This window comes from Girardinichthys multiradiatus, chromosome 10 (assembly GCF_021462225.1).
Source record: "Girardinichthys multiradiatus isolate DD_20200921_A chromosome 10, DD_fGirMul_XY1, whole genome shotgun sequence".
Lineage (NCBI taxonomy): Eukaryota > Metazoa > Chordata > Actinopteri > Cyprinodontiformes > Goodeidae > Girardinichthys > Girardinichthys multiradiatus.
The window spans coordinates 9,803,157-9,824,987 of NC_061803.1; the positions used below are offsets into that span (position 1 = coordinate 9,803,157).

Consider the following 21,831-nt stretch of genomic DNA (forward strand, 5'->3'; position numbering starts at 1 on the left):
TCAGATAAAAACGTGAAATTCTGTAAATGTTACCCTGGAATTAGGCCAATGTGTTCAGGGATTAGGCAAAATGTGAGGCTATATGTGAAATGTCCCTGTGTGCTAACCGTAGCTTAGTGACAACACGGCATTAGCACTTTGGTCTGAGCTGCTAGTTTGATTGATAAGTAGCACTGGAGCTTGTAGACGCAAACTGTCAAGCTGTGCAACAGTCCGTCAACGTAAGTTACTCTTAAAAAACACTATTTCCTAAACAATGTTTTTAAAGTATTTGTTTTATTTGCTTTTGAGATATGTCAATTGGGGTGGTGGCTAAATGCTAGCTAGCAACAACAATATCGGCTGCGGATATTAACTATTATGGGTTGGCTCTTAAGATATAGGTTTTTTTCTTTTAAGATTGATTGCATATATTATAACTTTAACATTAACTTTACCAGAATAAGCTAACAAATGTAAATAAAATGTATATTGCCATGTAAAATTTAATGTTGAAGGCTAAGGCACCGTGAGACTTCAGACATGCTAACTCGCTAGCTACATGTCAGATAAGCTGCGGGAAATTTCTTTTTTTTTTGTGGTTTGGCAACTTCGTGGTGATATAAATCAGAACTATATCCATTTAATTTAAATGCAGTTAAGCAATAGTAATGCTATGATCAGTTTGTTATCCGGGTTCTTGCAGCCTGATGTAGATGAGTTTTAAATGTATTTCCGAAAGCAGGTAACAGAGGGAATCTGAAGGATGTTTCTGTGATTGAGCAAAGTGGGAATATAGATACATGTCAATACATTAGAATATGAGAGAATCATCACAACTGCTGATGAGGGGTTATGGTGGGCAGCGATGTCCTCTGGTGTTGGTCCACTGTTTTTTATCTAGTCCAAAGTCAGCACTTCTTGCTTCCACCTGCTAAAAAGCTTTCTTGAGATGCTAATTTCATTTTCAAGCATTACTTGGCATTTTCCACACTATGTCTTTTTGAATTTTTATAATATTATAGGATTTTTGTTCTTATTATGTTTGTCATTTACTGTAAAGCACTTTGTGATTTTTAACAATGAAACATGTATAAAAAAAGTTGATTCACTACCTAATACATTGCCAAAAGTAATAATACTTTAATGACCATGGTTACACTGTGCCTGATTGGCCAGCAACCTCATCTAATTTAAATCCTTAGATAATCTTAACACTTATGCACGGACATACTGAAGTGTGCATCCCTTTTCTATACTAAGAACAACTTATTTTGTTTATTTGTGGTAGTTTATATTGACCTGCACTGCATCAATTACTTAATCAGATGCAAATAATAATGTGGAGATTCATCTGTCCAGGCTTTGAAACTTGTACACCGGTAGTGGAAGATGAGGCTGAAGGAAATTCAGAGGACTGCCCACCAAGCGTGGAGTCCTGCTGGACACCATCCTATCTACCTAGCCTTAGGAACATCAGCACAACAGCTTGATGCTTCTTTCAACACCACAGCTGCCATAGAGATATTTGAGATGGATTTTGCTGACCCATCTCTGGAGATGCAGCTGAAAGGTTCATTACCTACCACAAACAGGTAATCTTCTGCATTTTAATGTCACATGTCCAAATTTAGCGGCAGAACTGACAATGTGTTTTTGTTTTCGATTTTGCTTTCTGGTGTATTTTTAAAACTGTATTTTTTTTTTTATAGCTGTTTACAATTGCAGTAAATGGTGTAGGATTTCTGAATTATTACTTCTTAGGTATTTGAACTGCAGCTCATTGCAAAACTATCCCTGGAACATTTTTAATTCTTTGTCACTTAACAGCCACAACCTTGAATGTATTTCGATAGCATTTTAAGGGACAGATTGACACAAAGCAGCACGCAGTTTTCAAGTGGAAAGAAAATATTGCATGATTTGAATTTTTTTTTTTTACTAACATTAAACTTAAATTGTAGTGTTCACTTTTATGTAGGCGCCCTGAGTCATTACTTCATAGAACCACCTTTTTCTGTGGAATGATTTAACCATCTTCGCACATGTAAAGGCTGGCCTTTTATTTTTTACAGGCTACGGTGGTGCTATAGTAAGTTGAACCTAATGCCTGTTTTGCCCCCGTAGGTTGCACAGTATTGTATGGGTAAATTTTGGAGCGGGCGAAGATGGAACTGGAGGGAGACTTGTTGGTGGAAGCGAAAATGGCACATTGACTGTATATAACCCAGAGGCTATAATAAGTTCTGGAGCAGAGGCAGTAGTTGGGCAGTCTGACAAACACACAGGACCAGTCCGTGCACTTGATTTCAACCCGTTTCAGGTAAATGTCTGCTTTATTTACTGTGATTATAGACTGGTGGTCCACAGGCGCATCTCTTATAGTTCATAATTTTTAATCTGTGATGATTTCTTTCTCAGAATAATCTTCTTGCATCTGGAGCTAATGACTCAGAGATATACATCTGGGATCTAAATAACTTCAGCAGTCCTATGACTCCAGGAGCAAAAACACAGGTGAGTATATGATTTAAAAAATAATCACTGGATCTAGAAAATTCACAGATCCTCTTTACTTTATAAACTTCTTTATTCTAAACTAAGAAACTGTACAACACAATAAAAAAAAAAACAAATGTCTCCAGCTGTCAGTTTGTCAGATTTAAACCTGAATTAAGAATGTAACCTCTTTTGTTTGTGGCGTCTGTTTTGCTGTTATTTGTGAAATTGCCCCGTTTGGATAGTGGTGTAGATGTGGGATCGCATTGAATAAAATGATACCTTTCAAAGTTTGACAAGCAGGGTTTTGTTCATAACTTCTTTCTCTTGTTTCAGCCTGTTGAAGACATCAGTGTTGTGTCCTGGAACAGGCAGGTTCAGCACATCATGGCTTCTGCTACCCCCAGTGGGAAAGCGGTTGTGTGGGACCTGAGAAAGAATGAACCCATCATAAAAATCAGTGATCACAGCAACAGGGTTGGTTGTTTTCACTAAACAAAGCAGTTTAAGATTTGCCTGCTGTCTTTCATGGAATCTGATAAAGGCTATTTTACCCTGAAAATGTATTCATTTATTTTAAGCATTGTAATTACTCTTTTTCTGTCCATTTTGATAGATTTGCCACTGAATTTTTTAGACTGATTTCTTTCACAGTGTCATATGATGTAATATCTGGTACCTGAGATATAAAAACATCACAGGTAAAATTTAAACTAGTCTTAAGTAATATTTTTGTTTTCTGAGAAAACTTGAGCTATAAGCCAAACTCAACAGAAATAAAATCTTGAAATATATCACTTTATGTGTATTTTTGTTTAGCTTTTTAACATTTATTACTGAAATAAAGTAACTTTTCAAAGATTTTTGTTATTTTTTATTTCAGATCTGGAAAAAAAATGAAAACTGATTGAACTTTGATGGTAACTGATTGTTGTGATTTTCTAGTCCTATCTGTTATGTGATTTCAGATGCACTGTTCAGGATTGCTCTGGCACCCTGATGTGGCCACCCAGTTGGTGTTGGCTTCAGAAGATGACCGACTGCCAGTCATCCAGATGTGGGACCTTCGTTTTGCCACATCACCCCTTAAAGTGCTGGAAAACCACAAACGGTAGAGCTTTTATTGGCTTATCTTTAGTTAACATATGTTCACTTAAATTTTAATGAATGTTCTAAATGTTTTTCCGCTGGTGTCTTCCAGAGGAATTCTGTCCATTTCTTGGAGCCAGGCTGATTCTGAGCTCCTCTTGAGTAGTGCTAAAGACAACAGGATCCTCTGCTGGAATCCAAACACTGGAGAGGTATTTGACAGTTTTATCTGCTTGTACAGGTCCTTCTCAAAATATTAGCATATTGTGATAAAGTTCATTATTTTCCATAATGTCATGATGAAAATTTAACATTCATATATTTTAGATTCATTGCACACTAACTGAAATATTTCAGGTCTTTTATTGTCTTAATACAGATGATTTTGGCATACAGCTCATGAAAACCCAAAATTCCTATCTCACAAAATTAGCATATTTCATCCGACCAATAAAAGAAAAGTGTTTTTAATACAAAAAACGTCAACCTTCAAATAATCATGTACAGTTATGCACTCAATACTTGGTCGGGAATCCTTTTGCAGAAATGACTGCTTCAATGCGGCGTGGCATGGAGGCAATCAGCCTGTGGCACTGATGAGGTCTTATGGAGGCCCAGGATGCTTCGATAGCGGCCTTTAGCTCATCCAGAGTGTTGGGTCTTGAGTCTCTCAACGTTCTCTTCACAATATCCCACAGATTCTCTATGGGGTTCAGGTCAGGAGAGTTGGCAGGCCAATTGAGCACAGTGATACCATGGTCAGTAAACCATTTACCAGTGGTTTTGGCACTGTGAGCAGGTGCCAGGTCGTGCTGAAAAATAAAATCTTCATCTACATAAAGCTTTTCAGCAGATGGAAGCATGAAGTGCTCCAAAATCTCCTGATAGCTAGCTGCATTGACCCTGCCCTTGATAAAACATAGTGGACCAACACCAGCAGCTGACACGGCACCCCAGACCATCACTGACTGTGGATACTTGACACTGGACTTCTGGCATTTTGGCATTTCCTTCTCCCCAGTCTTCCTCCAGACTCTGGCACCTTGATTTCCGAATGACATGCAGAATTTGCTTTCATCCGAAAAAAGTACTTTGGATCACTGAGCAACAGTCCAGTGCTGCTTCTCTGTAGCCCAGGTCTGGGGAATGCGGCACCTGTAGCCCATTTCCTGCACACGCCTGTGCACGGTGGCTCTGGATGTTTCTACTCCAGACTCAGTCCACTGCTTCCGCAGGTCCCCAAGGTCTGGAATCGGCCCTTCTCCACAATCTTCCTCAGGGTCCGGTCACCTCTTCTCGTTGTGCAGCGTTTTCTGCCACACTTTTTCCTTCCCACAGACTTCCCACTGAGGTGCCTTGATACAGCACTCTGGGAACAGCCTATTCGTTCAGAAATTTCTTTCTGTGTCTTACCCTCTTGCTTGAGGGTGTCAATAGTGGCCTTCTGGACAGCAGTCAGGTCGGCAGTCTTACCCATGATTGGGGTTTTGAGTGATGAACCAGTTTGGGAATTTTAAAGGCCTCAGGAATCTTTTGCAGGTGTTTAGAGTTAACTCGTTGATTCAGATGATTAGGTTCATAGCTCGTTTAGAGACCCTTTTAATGATATGCTAATTTTGTGAGATAGGAATTTTGGGTTTTCATGAGCTGTATGCCACAATCATCCGTATTAAGACAATAAAAGACCTGAAATATTTCAGTTAGTGTGCAATGAATCTAAAATATATGAATGTTAAATTTTCATCATGACATTATGGAAAATAATGAACTTTATCACAATATGCTAATATTTTGAGAAGGACCAGTATGTCCTTCCTAAATAAACTCTCTTGGCCACATTGAACTTCACCGGTGTCTTTCTTTTATTTTAGGTAATTTATGAGCTTCCAACAACAAACCAGTGGTGCTTTGATGTCCAGTGGTGCCCCAGGAATCCAGCCCTTCTTTCAACAGCATCGTTTGATGGGAGAATCACGGTTTACTCTGTGATGGGAGGGAACTTGAAGGCTCAGCAGCAAAGCACAGCTGATATGGTGATTACTAGTTTTAATTTGCATTTCACTTTTGAAAAAGGGTTTGTCTCTCCACAAGGTGGTGCTAGTGTAAAGGAAGTCATACTATCTAATGAGCAACTCTTAAGGGTGAAAGATGAATAAACAACTTTTTGGAATTACCTTTTTAACGTGTTTTGTTTTTATTTTATATTTTGAACAGATATCCTCTTCATTTGACACAATGGATCCCTTTGGTACAGGGCAAGTGCTGCCTCCTCTACAAGTTCCTCAACCCAGTGTGCAGGACACCATCATCCCTCCCCTAAAGAAGCCACCTAAATGGGTGCGCAGGCTAGTCGGAGCTTCCTTTGGTGTAAGTGTGATATTTAAATATTTTATACTGTGGCTTTCAAAAGTACTCATATCCCTTGAACATTTTCATATTTTTTCACATTATAACCACAAATTCCATTGTGTTTTAGTAGGATTTTATGTGATAGACTGACACGAAGTAGTTGTGCACTCCACAAATGTGGCGTTTATGAAAGTGTGGCAAGAAGAAAACGCCCATTTGCAGTTTGCCAGAACTAATAGTTGTCCGGTTGACAGGTTCTTCCACTTGAGGTGTGGATCTCTGCAGCTTCTCCAGGGCCACTATGGTGCTTGTCTGATGAATGCTCTCGTGGCCCAGGCTGTCAGTGTCAGTGTGCTGCCATGTCTTAGTAGATTGTGCCCTGGATGTTATTTAAGGGTATGAAAATAAAGGAGGCTGAATACATACGCATACTTTTCAGATTATTATTATTTTGTTTTTTAATGGTTGAAAACCATGTATCCTTTACCTTCCTTTTCACGATTATGCACCACTGTCTGTTGGTCTAACACATAAAATCACAGTAAAATACATTGGAATTTGTGGTTGAAATATGAATAGATGTGAAGATATTCAAGGGGTTGAATACGTTTGCATGAGGATGAACAGCTTGTTGTTTTCATAGGATTGAAATCGTTTTTGCTTTTTTGTTTTGTTTGTCAGTTTGGTGGAAAGTTGATAACCTTTGAGAATCCAAAGCTACCTCCGGTGCAGAGCCCCCAGCCTGTCCCCAGACAAGTCTTTGTGAGCCAGGTTACCACGGAGACAGAATTCCTCCAGCGCTCCAGGGAGCTTCAGGTGGCGCTGCAGTCAGGTTCATTCAACAACTACTGCCAGGCCAAGATTCAGAACTCCAAGTCAGATGCGGAACAGGACATATGGAAGTTCCTTCTGGTAGGAGTGTCCTCATGTTGAGATACAACTTCTCAGTCAGGCTTGGCAGTATGAAGTGTCACATTCCTCTGATTACAGGTCAACTTTGAGGATGAGGCTCGCATTAAATTCCTTAAACTTTTGGGTTTCAGCAAAGATGATTTGGAGAGAAAGGTACTTTTGTCTCTAAAATAGTATTCCTAACCCTTTTTTTATTAGTCATACTGTGTTGTAGCTGTTAAAACATTTTGTTCGTGTAGATTTCAAAATGTCTTGGGAAGAATTTTCAATCCAACGGCCATGGAGTTGATGCCAAAGATCTCGCAGAGAAGATGCAGCGTCTCACAACTGAGGTCAGCTGTTCTCCATAACTGTCTGTTTAACCGTCATGACTGCTGATTATTGAAAAATAAAAGCTACCTTTTTTTTTTTTTTCCAGAGGTCAGATGAAGCTGCAGCTGATGTTAGAACCTCAGGCTCCATTTCACCAGCAGACTTATTTAGTCATACTCCAAAGGACAATTCCACCTTCCAAATCCCTGTGTCGTGTGGTAAAAAAAAACTTTCTCATATAAACTCACCTTCTTGCTCTTTGTGTCGAGTGTGATCATGGCACCTTATGTTGCTGACCTGACGTATAACGACCATGTCAATCATTTGTGCAGACACTGACGGTTTGATAAGCCAGGCGCTGCTGGTTGGTAACTTTGAGGGAGCCGTGGATTTGTGTCTAAATGACGGTCGTTATGCTGAAGCCATTTTGCTATCCATCAGCGGTGGAGAGGATCTTCTTAAGAAGACGCAGCAGAAATACCTCAGCAAGCAAAAGAACAGCATATCAATGGTAAGATTACGATACAGGTGCATCTGAATAAAATGGAATATAATTGAAAAGGAAATTAAAATAATACACGCCTGAAACCGCTTTTATACATCTGTGTACATCAGTCTATATAGTTTCACGTCTTATGATAAATAAACCTTTTAATGGTTTTCTAATCTGAGATGCACTTGTTATATTGTTTCTCAGTTCATGCATCCACAGCAGAAACCTGTGTTTTGCTACATCATAATTTATTTCCCACAAACTCCCAGCTTATAGCATCAGTGGTGACCCAGAACTGGAGAGACATAGTGGAGAACTGTGAGCTGGACAACTGGAAGGAAGCTCTTGCTGCTCTACTGACTTACGCTCACCCTGAAGACTTTGCAAGTTTTTGTGGTAAGTTAAACTTTAATTGCTGCACGAATCAAGCCACAACCTGTCTCGCTTTTATAGGAATTTAAAATTCCATGTTTGAGTTTCTCACTAACACCAGCCTGTGCCTGTCTTTGCTCTATTTTTTTTTTTCTCCTGTCTTCAATATTTGGGTATTTTCTCATTTCTCCTGCCAGATACCTTGGGAAACCGGTTAGAGCGCGAGGGCACGGAAAAGCGCTGCCTGCAAGCCTGTTTGTGTTACATCTGCTCAGGAAACATTGAAAAGCTAGTGGAGTGTTGGGCCTTGCACAGAGACTGCTCTTCCCCTCTTGGGCTAGAGGTATAATCACAATATGGTTTGGCGCTTGGTTGTTAGGAGGAAATTTTGGGCTAAAGCAACTGTTGAAAAAACTGATTTGATAAAAAGAATACAATAAAATGAACAACCACTGTATTTATTTTTTTATTTTCCTGATGTTAAAGAGGTATATTCAGTTTAATTCAGTTTATTTATATAGCATCGAAACATTATTTGAGGTTTCTTTGCAGTATGGAATTTGATTTTGTCATTTTCCAGGTATATGGAAAATGACGATAAGGTGTGGTAAAATGTTTACATTTCCTGTTTTTATTTATTTTATGTGCTTTCTCTTTGATTTCCCTCATAAAAACTTAAGTTTTTGTCCAATTTATTGATTGTTTCCAGAGTTATTCTGAGATAGTAGAGATACAGTAAATGCACACATAAAACAGTGTAAAAAGAGCTTTTTTTTCTTGCCTTTTGCCTTTTTCAGAACCAGGGTTTTAAACTGGAGCTGTTGTACTTAAACAGGCTCCAGATTTGATGGGAGACTAAAAGTGAAACTTCTGTTTCACAAATCAAAAAGCGAGCTGTATTTGTGTTTAATGTAGAATAATCCAGTGCAGAAGTATCATAGAATTTAATATAGATCTGATCTAAGTTGGTCCAGATGCCAAAGAAGCTGTGAAATAGCCCCAGATTGGAAGCCAGCGTCATTTTCTGAGTTTTGCCAGAAAGCTGAGTCTGTAAATAAATTGGATTGGAACCTTGTGTTAAAATGTGAATATTGTGTTTGTTTTTGTTGTAGGATCTAGTTGAAAAAGTAATGATGCTACGAAAGTCAATTGAGCGCCTCCGCAACAGCGAGGTGGCAGTGCAGAGCCCTATCCTGGCTGAGAAGCTAACCTGCTACGCTGGCATACTGGCTGCAGAGGGCAGCTTAGCCACTGCCATGACATATCTGCCAGACAACTCAGACCAAGTAGGAATCCTAATTTCAAAACATCTAATTCCAATTTTTTTTCATGTTTTGCTTGACTTAACCAAATCTGGGTGTTTGTAAAATTTTGTCTCATTAGCCTGGGATCAGTATGCTAAGAGACCGGCTGCACCATGCTCAGGGAGAGGCTGCTGCCCGACAGCAGGCTCCAAACTCCTTCAGCAGGGTCGGCGTGCCAACAGCTAATCCCATGCCTGCAGCAAAAGCACCAATCATGGTAGAAATGAATTTGTAATAGATTCAGTCACACAAAACATTTTGGTTAAATTCCTCATTGGCTGAGCCTCTTTTTTTTTGTCTAACTTTAGAGTCCGTACCAGCCATCTGCTCCACCCCAGGGGACTTCTCAACAGCAACCTGCAATGCCATCACTTTTTACTCCTCAAGTCCCTCCACCCAACCCAGGCCCGGGTCTGCCATCCTCCACTCATGTACATCCGCCCAGTTCCACCCGCCCAGTTGTAAGACCTTCCTATCCGCAGCATCCTGCTACAGCTCCAGGTTTGACAGTTTTCTCATTAGATACCCGTCGACATACCGCTGTAGCTTTTTCACTTCGTGTCACGTTACAACACCAGACCTCAATGTATTTGAGTGGAACTTTTTGTGATACACAAACAAAACATAGCACGTAATTAAAAGGAAAAGGATACATTGTTTTTTTTTTAAAAACAAAGAAAAATCCAGTGCAATCAGCGTTGTCAAGACCAAGGCAAACAGCTGACAAGTCAAGGAGAAGTTTAAGGTAGGGTTAGGTTATAAAACAATATCTCAAATGTGTAAACATCTCAGAGCATTGTTTAATTCATTATCAGTAAATGAAAAGAGTATGGCACAGCTGCAAAGCTACCTACACGTCTGTCTACTGAAACTAACAGGCCTATTTACATCCATGTTGGTTACACCACAAACATCTGGATGTGTTGTTGTCAGAGGAGACCAGACGTGATCTTTGTGCTACATACAGCACTTTGTGAAGTGAAATTATCACTACTAGTCTCTATTAGTGTCACACCACCACTGTAAAAAAAAAAAAAAAAAGGTAGCAGCTTAATGCAATGAGGTTGCTTTTCTTTGGCATGGATAAGGATTCTCATTAGTGAGATAGACCTAAATACATGCCAATCCTGGAAGAAAACCTCTTAGAAGCTGTAGAAGATTTTAGACTGAGGCTGAAATTCACCTTCCAGCAGGACAGCGACCCTAAAAATTCAGGCAATTTACAATTGGATGGTTTAGATTAGTGGTTACCAACCTTTTTTTTTGCTGAGAGGTCCCCTTCTTGCACCGAAAACTCTTTGTCCCACCCCCACCAGAACGCTAGCACGCACACATATACACACATACCTATTTGAGCATTCACTCTCGCATGCATATACGTACAAACGTCAAAAAGAAAACTTGACGAAGTCTTCATTTCTTTATCAGCATCATAAAACGGTCACCTTGTTCTTTCAGCAAGGTCATACAGACTTACTGTTATTGTGGCGATAAGCTGATATGGCCACAGGTCTTTTGTCAATTTACTTTGCAAATCCGCCTGAAAACTCTGATGTTTAGCACAGCTTTTGCTTTTTAAGTCTCCAGTACTTCATTTGAGAAGCCTGCTTTGTATAAAATCAGTTAAAGAGACTCAATTTCCTCCTAAATCACCTTGCAGAAATGTTTGCATTAAATAGTTGATTCGGTTTTCTGCATCTGGCCTTTAGATGCTATTATAATGCAATTGTAATAAGATGGCACTGTGTTAACAGTAGCAAGGTATATGGGCTCTGCCTCCCCTTTCCTACTTTTCCTATTTTTGTGTTTATAGACGTGTTTCACTATTTTTCTATAGAGTGGGTGGAACACTGTGCAGTTGTACATATGGGAAGCGTACTATTATTATTGTTGTTTTTGGCGCTCTTTGAGATCGCACTGAGGAACCCATATGGAATTAACCGTGGCCCCATTATCTACACACGGGACCATCTCCCCGGGCTGCGCAGCCCTGCCTTTCACCACACAGAGAAGCCGGAGATTCCTGCAGAGATACAGGGGAGAAGCAGAAGCTGCAGAGGAGGCCATAAGAAATGGAGGTACAGACCATGTCTGCCCTCCGTGGTGATGGGAAATATCCGCTCCGTCTCCAACAAGACTGAGGAGCTGGCCGCGCTGACGCAACATCAGAGGGAGTACCGGGAGTGCAGCCTCTTTTTAAAACTCATGCGCGCGCACCAGAGTGTGGCGGAGAGCGGCAAGAAGAAAGGAGGAGGGCTGGCGGTGTTTGTGAATGAGAGGTGGTGTAACGGGACGCATGTCCACGTGAAGGAGCAGCTCTGCTCCCGGGACGTGGAGTTGCTTATTGTGGGCATGCGGCATTACTACCTCCCAAGGGAGTTTGGGCATGTGTTTTGCGTGCACATCCCTTCCTCAGCCGCTGCTGCCACTGCATGTGAGCGCCTCCACAGCGCAGTCACCCAGATCCAGACCCAGCATCCCCTGGCCCTCCTGCTGATTAGTGGGGACTTTAATCACGCCTCTCTCCGCTACTTTCCCAACCTTCACGCAATACATCAAGTCCCATACGAGGGACAACAAGACTCTGGACCTACTGTATGCTAACGTGATGGACGTTTACACCTCTGACCCCTCCCCCGGCGTGGACGATCGGACCACAACTTCAGATGGACCACAGTCCATCTGGTTCCCCGGTACACACCCAAGGTGAGAAGAGAGCAAGCACAGAAAAAGTCAGTGAAAGTGTGGACTGAGGAGGCCAATGAGAGATTGCAGGACTGTTTCCAGACCACAGACTGGGGCATGCTCTGCAGCTCTTATGGAGAGGACATTGATGGCCTGACCCACTGCATCACCGCCTGTATTAACTTCTGTGTGGACAGATTGTGCCAACAGAGAGGGTAAGGTACTTCTACAAAAACCAACCCTGGGTGACCCCTGAGCTTAAAACCCACCTGAACCAGAAGAAGAGGGCTTTCAACTGAGGGGAAAGAGAGGACAGACAGAGTTCAGCATGAGCTCCATTGCAGGATCAGGAGGTGTAAGAAGGATAACCGGAAGAAGCTGGAGGAGCGGCTTGCGCTGGACCGATACTGCTGCGAGGGAAGCTGGAGGACGTGGGAGTGGATGGACATCTAGCTGCCTGGACCATTGACTACCTCACTGACCAGCCTCAGTATGTGGCCGGTCACAGTTCTCTGACGACTCAGCCATTGTGGGTTGTGTATCTGAGGGGAAGGAGCTACAGTACTGGTCAAGTCATCGTGGACTTTGTGGACTGGTGTGAGCGCAACCACCTGTGCTTGAAAACCAGTAAGAGGAAAGAAATGGTGATCGACTTCAGGAGAAGGACACCACCTCACTCACCAGTAAACATCCAGGAGGAAGACATTTGACAGTTTTAAGTACCTGGGTGTTCACCTCAACAATAAACTGGACTGGTCCCATAACACTAATGCACTGTTCAAGAAGGGCCAGAGTTGCCTTTTCTGACGAGACTGAGGTCGCTACCTGCGCTACTACAGGTCCTTCATCCCCACCGCTGTCAGACTGTCCAAATCTATTGTATAACAATCTGTCAACCTCCATTACTTATTGTACATAAGTAATTTTATTTTTATTTTATTTTATTGTTGCTACTTGTTTTTGCACATTTACCTTGTTCTTTGATTGCACATTTTCCTATCTTCAACCTACTTTGTGTTATTAAGAGCTGATGTAACAAATTAATTTCTCCTTTGTGAGATCAATAAAGTCTGTCTTATCTTATTATAAAGATGGAACAAAAATATGGTCTAGTTAACACACTGTACTTTATTTTTAAATTTATTAGAAATTCGTTCATTTATATGGTCAGAAATGGTAGATTAATATTTAAAATCACAACATAATCAAGTTAAAGTTTAGCTGTTCCTTTGATCATCTTAGTGTGTTTTTTTTTTTTTGTGCCACATATGTTGATGGTTTCTTTGGCTTTAAAGTTCAGATCAAACCCAACAAAGAAAATGATAACCAGACTTAAATTGAACTTTTTAGCGTCTTTTTGGCTGCAGAGCAGCTGCATGTTTCGGAAAACTAGCGCGCCACATGTCTCTGAACACACCATCCCCACATTGAAACATGGCGGTGGCAAAATCATGCTGTGGAGAGGCTTTTTTTTAAGCCGGCACAGGTAAGTTGGTACAGGACAATCCTGGAAGCACACCTGTACAACAGACTGTGGTGGAGGTACGCCTGAGTTATTTTGCAAACAAAAGAAATATCAGTTTCTACATGTGCAAAACTATTAGATACTTGCAATTAAAGACTCGCCGCTGTAGTTACAGCAAAAGGTGGTTCTACAAAGTACTGACTTTTTAATTGTGAAACATTTAGAAAAAATATTTATTCCCTTTCCATCTAATTCACAATGAAGTCCTTTGTGTTGATTGATAACAGCATATAACAATAAAATACATTTGATGTTTTTGGTGGTAATGTGGCAAAATGTGAAAATGCTGAAACATGGATATATTTCCAAGGCAATGTCGTTTGAGTAAATATTTCCTACTTCTGTGCTTTTCCAGCTTTCCCTCATCAGCCATTCCAGCCTCAGCCCATTTCCACTGGTGGACCTTTCTCTCCCACAGGCCCTCCCATGTCAACTGCAAGCTTATCAAGGCCTCCACTACCACCTTCATCCTCCACCCCTGGAGGCCTGCCCCCCACTCCAAGCCCTGGGGTGCCCCCAATAGGCTTTGTGCCGTCTACCTCTTTACCCTCAGGCATGATGCCGCCCAGTTCGCAACCAGGGGCCCCAGGTCCTATGTACCCAGGCAGCTTCCACAACCAAGGCCCAGCATCCTCCATGGCACCTGGTCCCTATGCTCCTATTGGAGCTGGATATCCCCAAGGAGGTCCTGGAGCTCCTGCACCAAAGCCCTTCCAGGCCCCTGTTGTTGCTCCTCCTCCTACAGGTATACATAGGATTATCTATGCTCCACTCAGAAGTTAAATTCCTTTTAATCTGGTCACATTTTCCTATTTTTACCAAACTACTTGAACATAAGGAAATCATCTACATGGCCTTACTGACGTTAAAGGAATCTGATGCATGTGTTCTAGATGTGACACCATTTTTAATTTGCAGGATATTTTCCCTGGCTGGGTTTCGAGTGTGATCATCAAGGTGATGTGTCTAGAGCTTGATATGGAAAGTGGAGCCTATAACAGTGTGAACAGAAAAGCAGAAACCTGTAGACTACAATACATTTGCACAGCCAAAATAAGTTTTCTTTTTGCTATGGATTTGCTTCAGTTTTTTGGGGGGGGTTTGTGTTGCTTGCATTGCCCTATGACTGAATGAGATTTCAAAACCTAAGATTTAGTATATTGAAAATAGCTTTGAAATTTAAAATAGCGTGACTAACGTCTTTCTTTCTTTTGGTTAGGAGTAGAGATGCAGTGATCACAATTTTTGTTTTTGACAGCATTGACCTTAAATTTAGCCTATTTTTATGTTTTTAAAAACTATAGTATAGAAGATATAAAAACATCATGATTATTTGTAGTTGAAGCAAGGGTGATGTCACATAATCTGTAAGCCAGACGAGTTACATGTAAAAACATAACTTTTTTTTAAAACCAAGAAAAAACGATAACAAAATTTACTGTTTAAGCAGTCATTAGCATCTTATTTTAGTGATTAGCGGTGTTAGCATTGCTGAAAGAGCAGTCTCACTTAAAGAATGTATATCTTTACTTTCACTCTGAAATTTCTGAAAGGCTGCCACTATTTCCAAATCCATCATGTTCCATGATAGAAGCTGAACGCTCACAAGGATAAGACACAGACTCTTAAGCCTTACTGATATTTCCTGAAATACTTGGTCTCTCTTAGTCTCTCACAGCCTGAATGAACAACAGACATCTCTTGACATGTCATAGAATATAGTTTCCTTTTAGGTATTTTCTTACACCTCTGACTTCACTGGAGTGGGTAACATTGAGTCTTCTTCACTCAGTAACAGCGTCTGTAGTGCTTATAATTTTATTGTTCCTTCAGGGAACCTATTATAGAAAGCTTTCCATATATTGCATAAACCTTTAAATCTGAGTGGTAAAACTACTTGTTTTGACTTGCAGTGTGTTGCCATGTAGACTAACCTTGGCTCAAAGGTCACACATGACACATCTAAAGAGTCAAATACAGATGATGTTTGCACTTAATCAGGCAATCATTTGTAAGTCCAAAGGCAAAATGTACAAAACAATTGGAATAGCAGAGAGGCAGATAACGTAGATGCCATGCTGAAAGTTCTGGGAGCGGATGTCTACTGAAAATGTATTCATGCCCTTTGACTTTTTCCACATTTTGTCAAATTGTAACCACAAGCTTCAATGTTTTTTAGTGGGCTTTAATGTGATAGTCCAACACAAATCTGTTTACCTTTGTAGCACTTTGCATGAAAGCCATGAAAGCAGCATGGTGGTGGCGGCATAATGCTGCGAGTATGTGTTGCTTCTGCAGGGACAGGGAAGCTGATTGGAGTGGATGGGAAGATGGATGGAGCTAAATACGGGTCAATCCTGTTAGAAAACCCGATACAAATGCAATTCACTCTTTTACTTTCTTCCACTCCACATTCATGTGCTACTTTGTGTTGGTCTGTCACATAAAAGCCCGTAATATACACTAACGTTAAGGGACAATTGTGGAAAAGCTCAAAGAATATGAGCAACAAACAAACCTGTGGACAAGACAGTACAGCACTAAGCTGTACACACAAGCCTAGTCTGACGGATTTAGTCTGCTGTTTTCACAGACTGATTGTACAAGTTATAAATCATGTGTGAAGGCAGCTATATATCTGCGTTTTGTGGCTTTCTGCTTCTCTCTTAAAGGCAGTTCTTTTTAAAATGATAAAACTAATCTCATAATTGTTTTGACGTAGGACCACAAGAAGGCTGGAATGACCCACCAACGGTACGTGGTGGACCCAGGAAGAAGAAGGTATTTATTCATTTATCACGTTTTAATTATTTTTCTTAGTGATGTCATGAAAAAGGTTAGAATTTCAGGTTAATGTATATAAAGCTGTTAGATCTTGTGGTATTTTTAGGTTTCCAAACACATTGCTGCTGCTCTTAAACCCAAATTGTATTAAAAAGAAAATAATCACAGCAAAATATTTCAGTTTGGTTTATCTTAGGTAGTATTTACTGTGAATCTGAAAGGAGTGAACACTCCCCATTAAAATGCCATGTTTTAATGTAGCAAAATGATAAACCATTTCAAAACTTTTCTGACTTTATGTCCTTTATATTTTAACTGAAAAACGTGGAGATTTGTCTGAATTTGGTCAAATTATCTGGGGGCACAAATTCTTTTAATCTATCAGGTTGTCAGGACACCTCTTGTTCAGGGGCTAATTGCAGAAGACCCCTGAGATATCATCTTAGATTTAGTTTTGAACCAAAGATCTGAATTTCCTCCTGGTAAAGTCATAGTTTGGTTAATTTTGACACATGCGTTTACATTGCGGTATTTATGCAGATTGCAATAACTGTCAACTATGATTAACCCATATTTTCTTCACTTCTTTTTGTTTTCTGTCATTACAATGTTCTTACCATTGCTTTATCCTGGTCTCTTGGATCTGTATAAGCTGCTGGCATCCAAGTGGCCAAATACAATACTGGAAAGCAGATACTAGCACACTATTGCCTACCAAATAGCTAATATATTGCGGTATGGTGCAGCTCCACTGTGAATAAAACTAGCCCCTGGGCATAATTCTACCAGATTTATGCTTCACTGTGTGAGCATGGTGTTCCTTTAGCTCCTTATTTCATACATATGGGTTGTTGTCACATGTAAAACACAAACAACGCTTTCCACAAACTCTGGAAGCTCCTTCAATGTTGCCATTGGCCTCTTAGCAGCCTTTTAGATCAGTTTCTATCCTGTCTTTTCATTAATGTCCAATATTTTCACCAGTTATTAATGTGGATTTTTTTTAAACCCTTCTCCGTTCTCATATCCTCTCTGCAAACTTCGGCTTTAGCTGGTGGGTGCAAATGAGCGAGAAGATTCTTGTGTGCCAACCGAACCTTATTTCAGGTTAATCAGATTTACTGTGATTAATGGCAGGTGTTAATCAAGAAACACTGAAAACTGAAATAAAATCCAAGTTGCATCCGCACAGAGTTAACGTGTGTGCACACTTATGAACCCTGGTTTTCTGCTGTTTTTTTGTGTTTTGATTTATTCTTCAGTAGATACATAAAAATGTGGAAAAGGTTTGGAAATATTTTTTTTTTTTGTCTCATCAACTGATGCAGCACAAAAACCTGATGTTCTAACAGGTTTTCAATCCACTGAGTCTCATTGTAACAATCTGACGAGTCTGTTATTGCTTTGTTGCATCCTGATCCACAAGAAGAAAATATTCTTATTTTTCAAGCGTATTAAACTTTGATGTGTATACAGGTCGCTGACAACTACACTCCACCAGCCCCCATCACTGCTCCTGTGATGGGTTTCCCAGTGGAGGCCCCACAGCCCCACAACCACACCCAAGTCTCACCCGGAGCTCCTCAGGAGCCCAGTGTACAGGTTTGTCTCTAACAAAGGAGCGGTTATTTGAATTCTCAGCAGTAATATGCTCGGCAAGAATGGCATCAGCTTTTTATTTGTGCGTGTTTGTTGCTCAGCTCCTCCAGCAGCTGCCAGCGGAGAGAGTAGAACAGAAAGAAATCCCAGCGGAGCACGTGGTCCTCAAAACCACCTTTGATAGCTTGGTGCAGCGCTGCCAGCTCGCAGCAGGAGATCCTGTAAGTCTCAGCATGTGGGCGTAACCTGATTACACTGTTGTTTTTGTTATTCCAGTTATCATTTTGTAGCGTGTTCTCTCTGCAGGGGAAGGTTTGTAATTAGATAAAACCGTTCAATCTTTTTCAGCAAACAAAAAGGAAGCTTGAAGATGCAGGAAAGCGTTTGGGACACCTGTATGATAAGCTGAGAGAGCAGTCGGTAAGGATTTCTTTTGTGTTCAAAGAGAATAATTAATATCTTGAATCAAATTGATGCAGTTTAGAGTAGTATTTCTAACAGATGCTCTACAGCTAAGACAGATCATGCTGAGCATCCAGGCAGAGGTGATCAATATGTTCTCAGGGACGTGATGTTAACTATGGCTGATCAGAATAGATCCATGACCACAGTACTTAAAAAAAAAATCTCTGTTTCTTGTCTGCAGCATGTTTTTGAAAAGTGTAACTCAGGACTGAGAAATCAAACAAAAAAACAGCAGAGATAAAGCATCTCACATTTTAGATTGGTGTCTTTGTGCTATTGGGTACATAAAGCTAACAAAATGAAAGGGTTGCTATGCAGTCTGGAAAGGTGAAGGATTTAAGATTGAGGTCTCTGCTCATTTGAGTCTTGGCAAAATCTGGATTTTAAAGAAACATGTAGGAACCCTAAATTTAATGATCTGAAAAACATAACGGGCATAACAACTAATTCTGCCATCCATTTTAGCTCTCTCACAACATCCTGAGTGGACTCCACGAGATCAGCCGGTGCGTGGCGAGCCAGAACTACCAGCGGGGCCTGGAGATCCATACTCAAGTTGTCAGCAGCAGCAACTTCAGCGAGATTTCTGCCTTCATGCCCATCCTCAAAGTGCTCATGACCATTGGCAACAAGCTAGGCGTCTAACACCCCAAAGACAACACCAACCACTCTTCAGTGTTACCGTGTTGTTGTGTACGTATTTATTTCCTTAAAGAACCGACGATGTGTCAGCGATGAGAACAATGGCTGATACCGTTACAGAACCTGGTCCCCGTCACCCTGTAGATGGTCCCTCCTAGAGGATGTGGCTGTTTGAGGCAGTGCAGTGGAGTTTTGTAGATGGCTGTGGATGTTGCTGTGCTAATTTTTACAAAAAAAGAAGATGAATGTATTCAGAAAGTGGCTGAGTGTAAATTCAAATAGTGATGTAATACGTGAAACCAGTTGTTGCAATGTAGGTTCATTTCCATAAAACACGTTACATCGTGTTACAGTGTGTATTTTCCTTTTATAGTGCTAACAGATGTTCTTAAAGTTTAATAACACACATGCGGCACTCCGGCTGCAAAAAACAAAACATCCACGTCTCACATTTTCATAAATCATGAGAATAAAATCTGGGTCGTCTTTAAAACCCACCCTGTCGGTGTACTCTGTGTGTAGGATGACACACTTGTGTGCATCATTGTGTAAAAACAAACGGCATCAAAAGCCTTTTCTGAACTCTGTCATTGAACTTCTGATTGTTCGGAAGATTTAGTTCTGTAATTATGGGGTGGGGAGTTCCTGGGCCAAAGCACTGAAGAAGAATGTCTAATTGTTATTTTTATTTTCTATTAGATTCAACCTTGATAGCTTGTGGGAATGATCCACATATTTGCTTTAATGTACATGCTTCCCTGTATTTACACTCGGATGAATTTAAACAGCAGCTTTTAGAACTAAACTCCTAATAATTTCTGTTGAACTGCAAAGAATTAGCCACACCCTCAGTTTCAGGTCCTTACTGCACCTTTCTTGCAGACAGCAAAGTTTCAGTTTGTAACATCAGTTTTTAACTTTGTCTTAGATGCATTTATAAAATATAAGCAAACTGGTAGACTACAGGTGATGTTCATAGTTTTGTAGCTGCTTATAATAAACCTGGATTTGGTTTTTGTTCTTTTTGGGGCATTTTGTGGCGACAGAGGGCAGGGATGTGCCTCACTGTGCCTGTTTTGGTTACACATGGACATTTATACAATCCATGTTGCTGACTTTACTCATTTCTTTTTGAAATAAAGTTCCACTTACAATATTTAATGTCTTCAAACGTAAAATGACTCTTTAATTGATTATGGGCAAGAGCAGCTTTAATGGATGCACTAATCAACTGGCCAGAGGTAGGCTCGTTCCATTTTCTTTTGATTTGAAAGATTACAAATTAAAAGTGGTGAGATCCGAATTGATTTTTTTTATTTATTAAAATCCATCTAATTTAAGTACCCTTGTTACTTTCAGCTTAAAATGATGCATTCACTAACTGCATGTACCTCCTTGTGGATGATAAAAATCAGAAATGGGTTAGGGACACATTCTTTGATACATAAATGGGGATAATTTTGTAATGCCTTGATTTTCTTATGGATTCAAACATTGTACTAATACCAAAGAATCTGGATCATATTTTATCTTAATGTGCAGTGGTCCTTGGAACAAATAATTAAATTGGGACAGGCCTGGAGAGGTTTCTCTCAGCTTTGCCAAAAGGCACTGTTTGAAAAGTTAAGTAATGGCTCACTGTGTCTTCTTAGTTCCTATTTCTAGCATTAATTTTTGGCTCTTTTGAAATTGGGCAATTTTTCTTTCTTTATTTGAACACTTAAGTACCAGAGGTCTTTGATAATGACTATTACATGATTCAGATTAGTTTAAATTATTCTTGATGGAAGCATGAAGTGCTCCAAAATCTCCTGATAGCTAGCTGCATTGACCCTGCCCTTGATAAAACACAGTGGACCAACACCAGCAGCTGACACGGCACCCCAGACCATCACTGACTGTGGGTACTTGACACTGGACTTCTGGCATTTTGGCATTTTCTTCTCCCCAGTCTTCCTCCAGACTCTGGCACCTTGATTTCCGAATGACATGCAGAATTTGCTTTCATCCGAAAAAAGTACTTTGGACCACTGAGCAACAGTCCAGTGCTGCTTCTCTGTAGCCCAGGTCAGGCGCTTCTTCCGCTGTTTCTGGTTCAAAAGTGGCTTGACCTGGGGAATGCGGCACCTGTAGCCCATTTCCTGCACACGCCTGTGCACGGTGTCTCTGGATGTTTCTACTCCAGACTCAGTCCACTGCTTCCGCAGGTCCCCCAAGGTCTGGAATTGGCCCTTCTCCACAATCTTCCTCAGGGTCCGGTCACCTCTTCTCGTTGTGCAGCGTTTTCTGCCACACTTTTTCCTTCCCACAGACTTCCCACTGAGGTGCCTTGATACAGCACTCTGGGAACAGCCTATTCGTTCAGAAATTTCTTTCTGTGTCTTACCCTCTTGCTTGAGGGTGTCAATAGTGGCCTTCTGGACAGCAGTCAGGTCGGCAGTCTTACCCATGATTGGGGTTTTGAGTGATGAACCAGGCTGGGAGTTTTAAAGGCCTCAGGAATCTTTTGCAGGTGTTTAGAGTTAACTCATTGATTCAGATAATTAGGTTCATAGCTTGTTTAGAGACCCTTTTAATGATATGCTAATTTTGTGAGATAGGAATTTTGGGTTTTCATGAGCTGTATGCCAAAATCATCCGTATTAAGACAATAAAAGACCTGAAATATTTCAGTTAGTGTGCAATAAATCTAAAATATATGAATGTTAAATTTTCATCATGACATTATGTAAAATAATGAACTTTATCACAATATGCTAATATTTTGAGAAGGACCTGTATATATATATATATATATTTTATTATTTTTTTTCTGTCAGGTG

At 40.4% G+C, this 21,831-nt stretch overlaps 1 protein-coding gene across 1 annotated transcript; it reads left to right on the forward strand.

Annotated features, from left to right (window-relative positions):
- Positions 1–104: 104 nt before the first annotated feature.
- Positions 105–20,165, forward strand: sec31b (SEC31 homolog B, COPII coat complex component). Its single transcript, XM_047377321.1, has 25 exons — positions 105–221; positions 1,342–1,574; positions 2,107–2,302; positions 2,401–2,496; positions 2,815–2,955; positions 3,447–3,589; positions 3,680–3,779; positions 5,439–5,600; positions 5,782–5,934; positions 6,598–6,828; positions 6,907–6,981; positions 7,068–7,160; positions 7,247–7,358; positions 7,473–7,651; positions 7,903–8,029; positions 8,203–8,348; positions 9,118–9,291; positions 9,389–9,526; positions 9,618–9,810; positions 13,875–14,264; positions 16,242–16,300; positions 17,780–17,905; positions 18,004–18,123; positions 18,251–18,322; positions 18,833–20,165. The coding sequence occupies exons 2-25, from the start codon at positions 1,372–1,374 to the stop codon at positions 19,010–19,012; spliced, it is 3,609 nt and encodes a 1,202-aa protein (XP_047233277.1). The 5' UTR covers positions 105–221; positions 1,342–1,371; the 3' UTR covers positions 19,013–20,165.
- Positions 20,166–21,831: the final 1,666 nt, after the last annotated feature.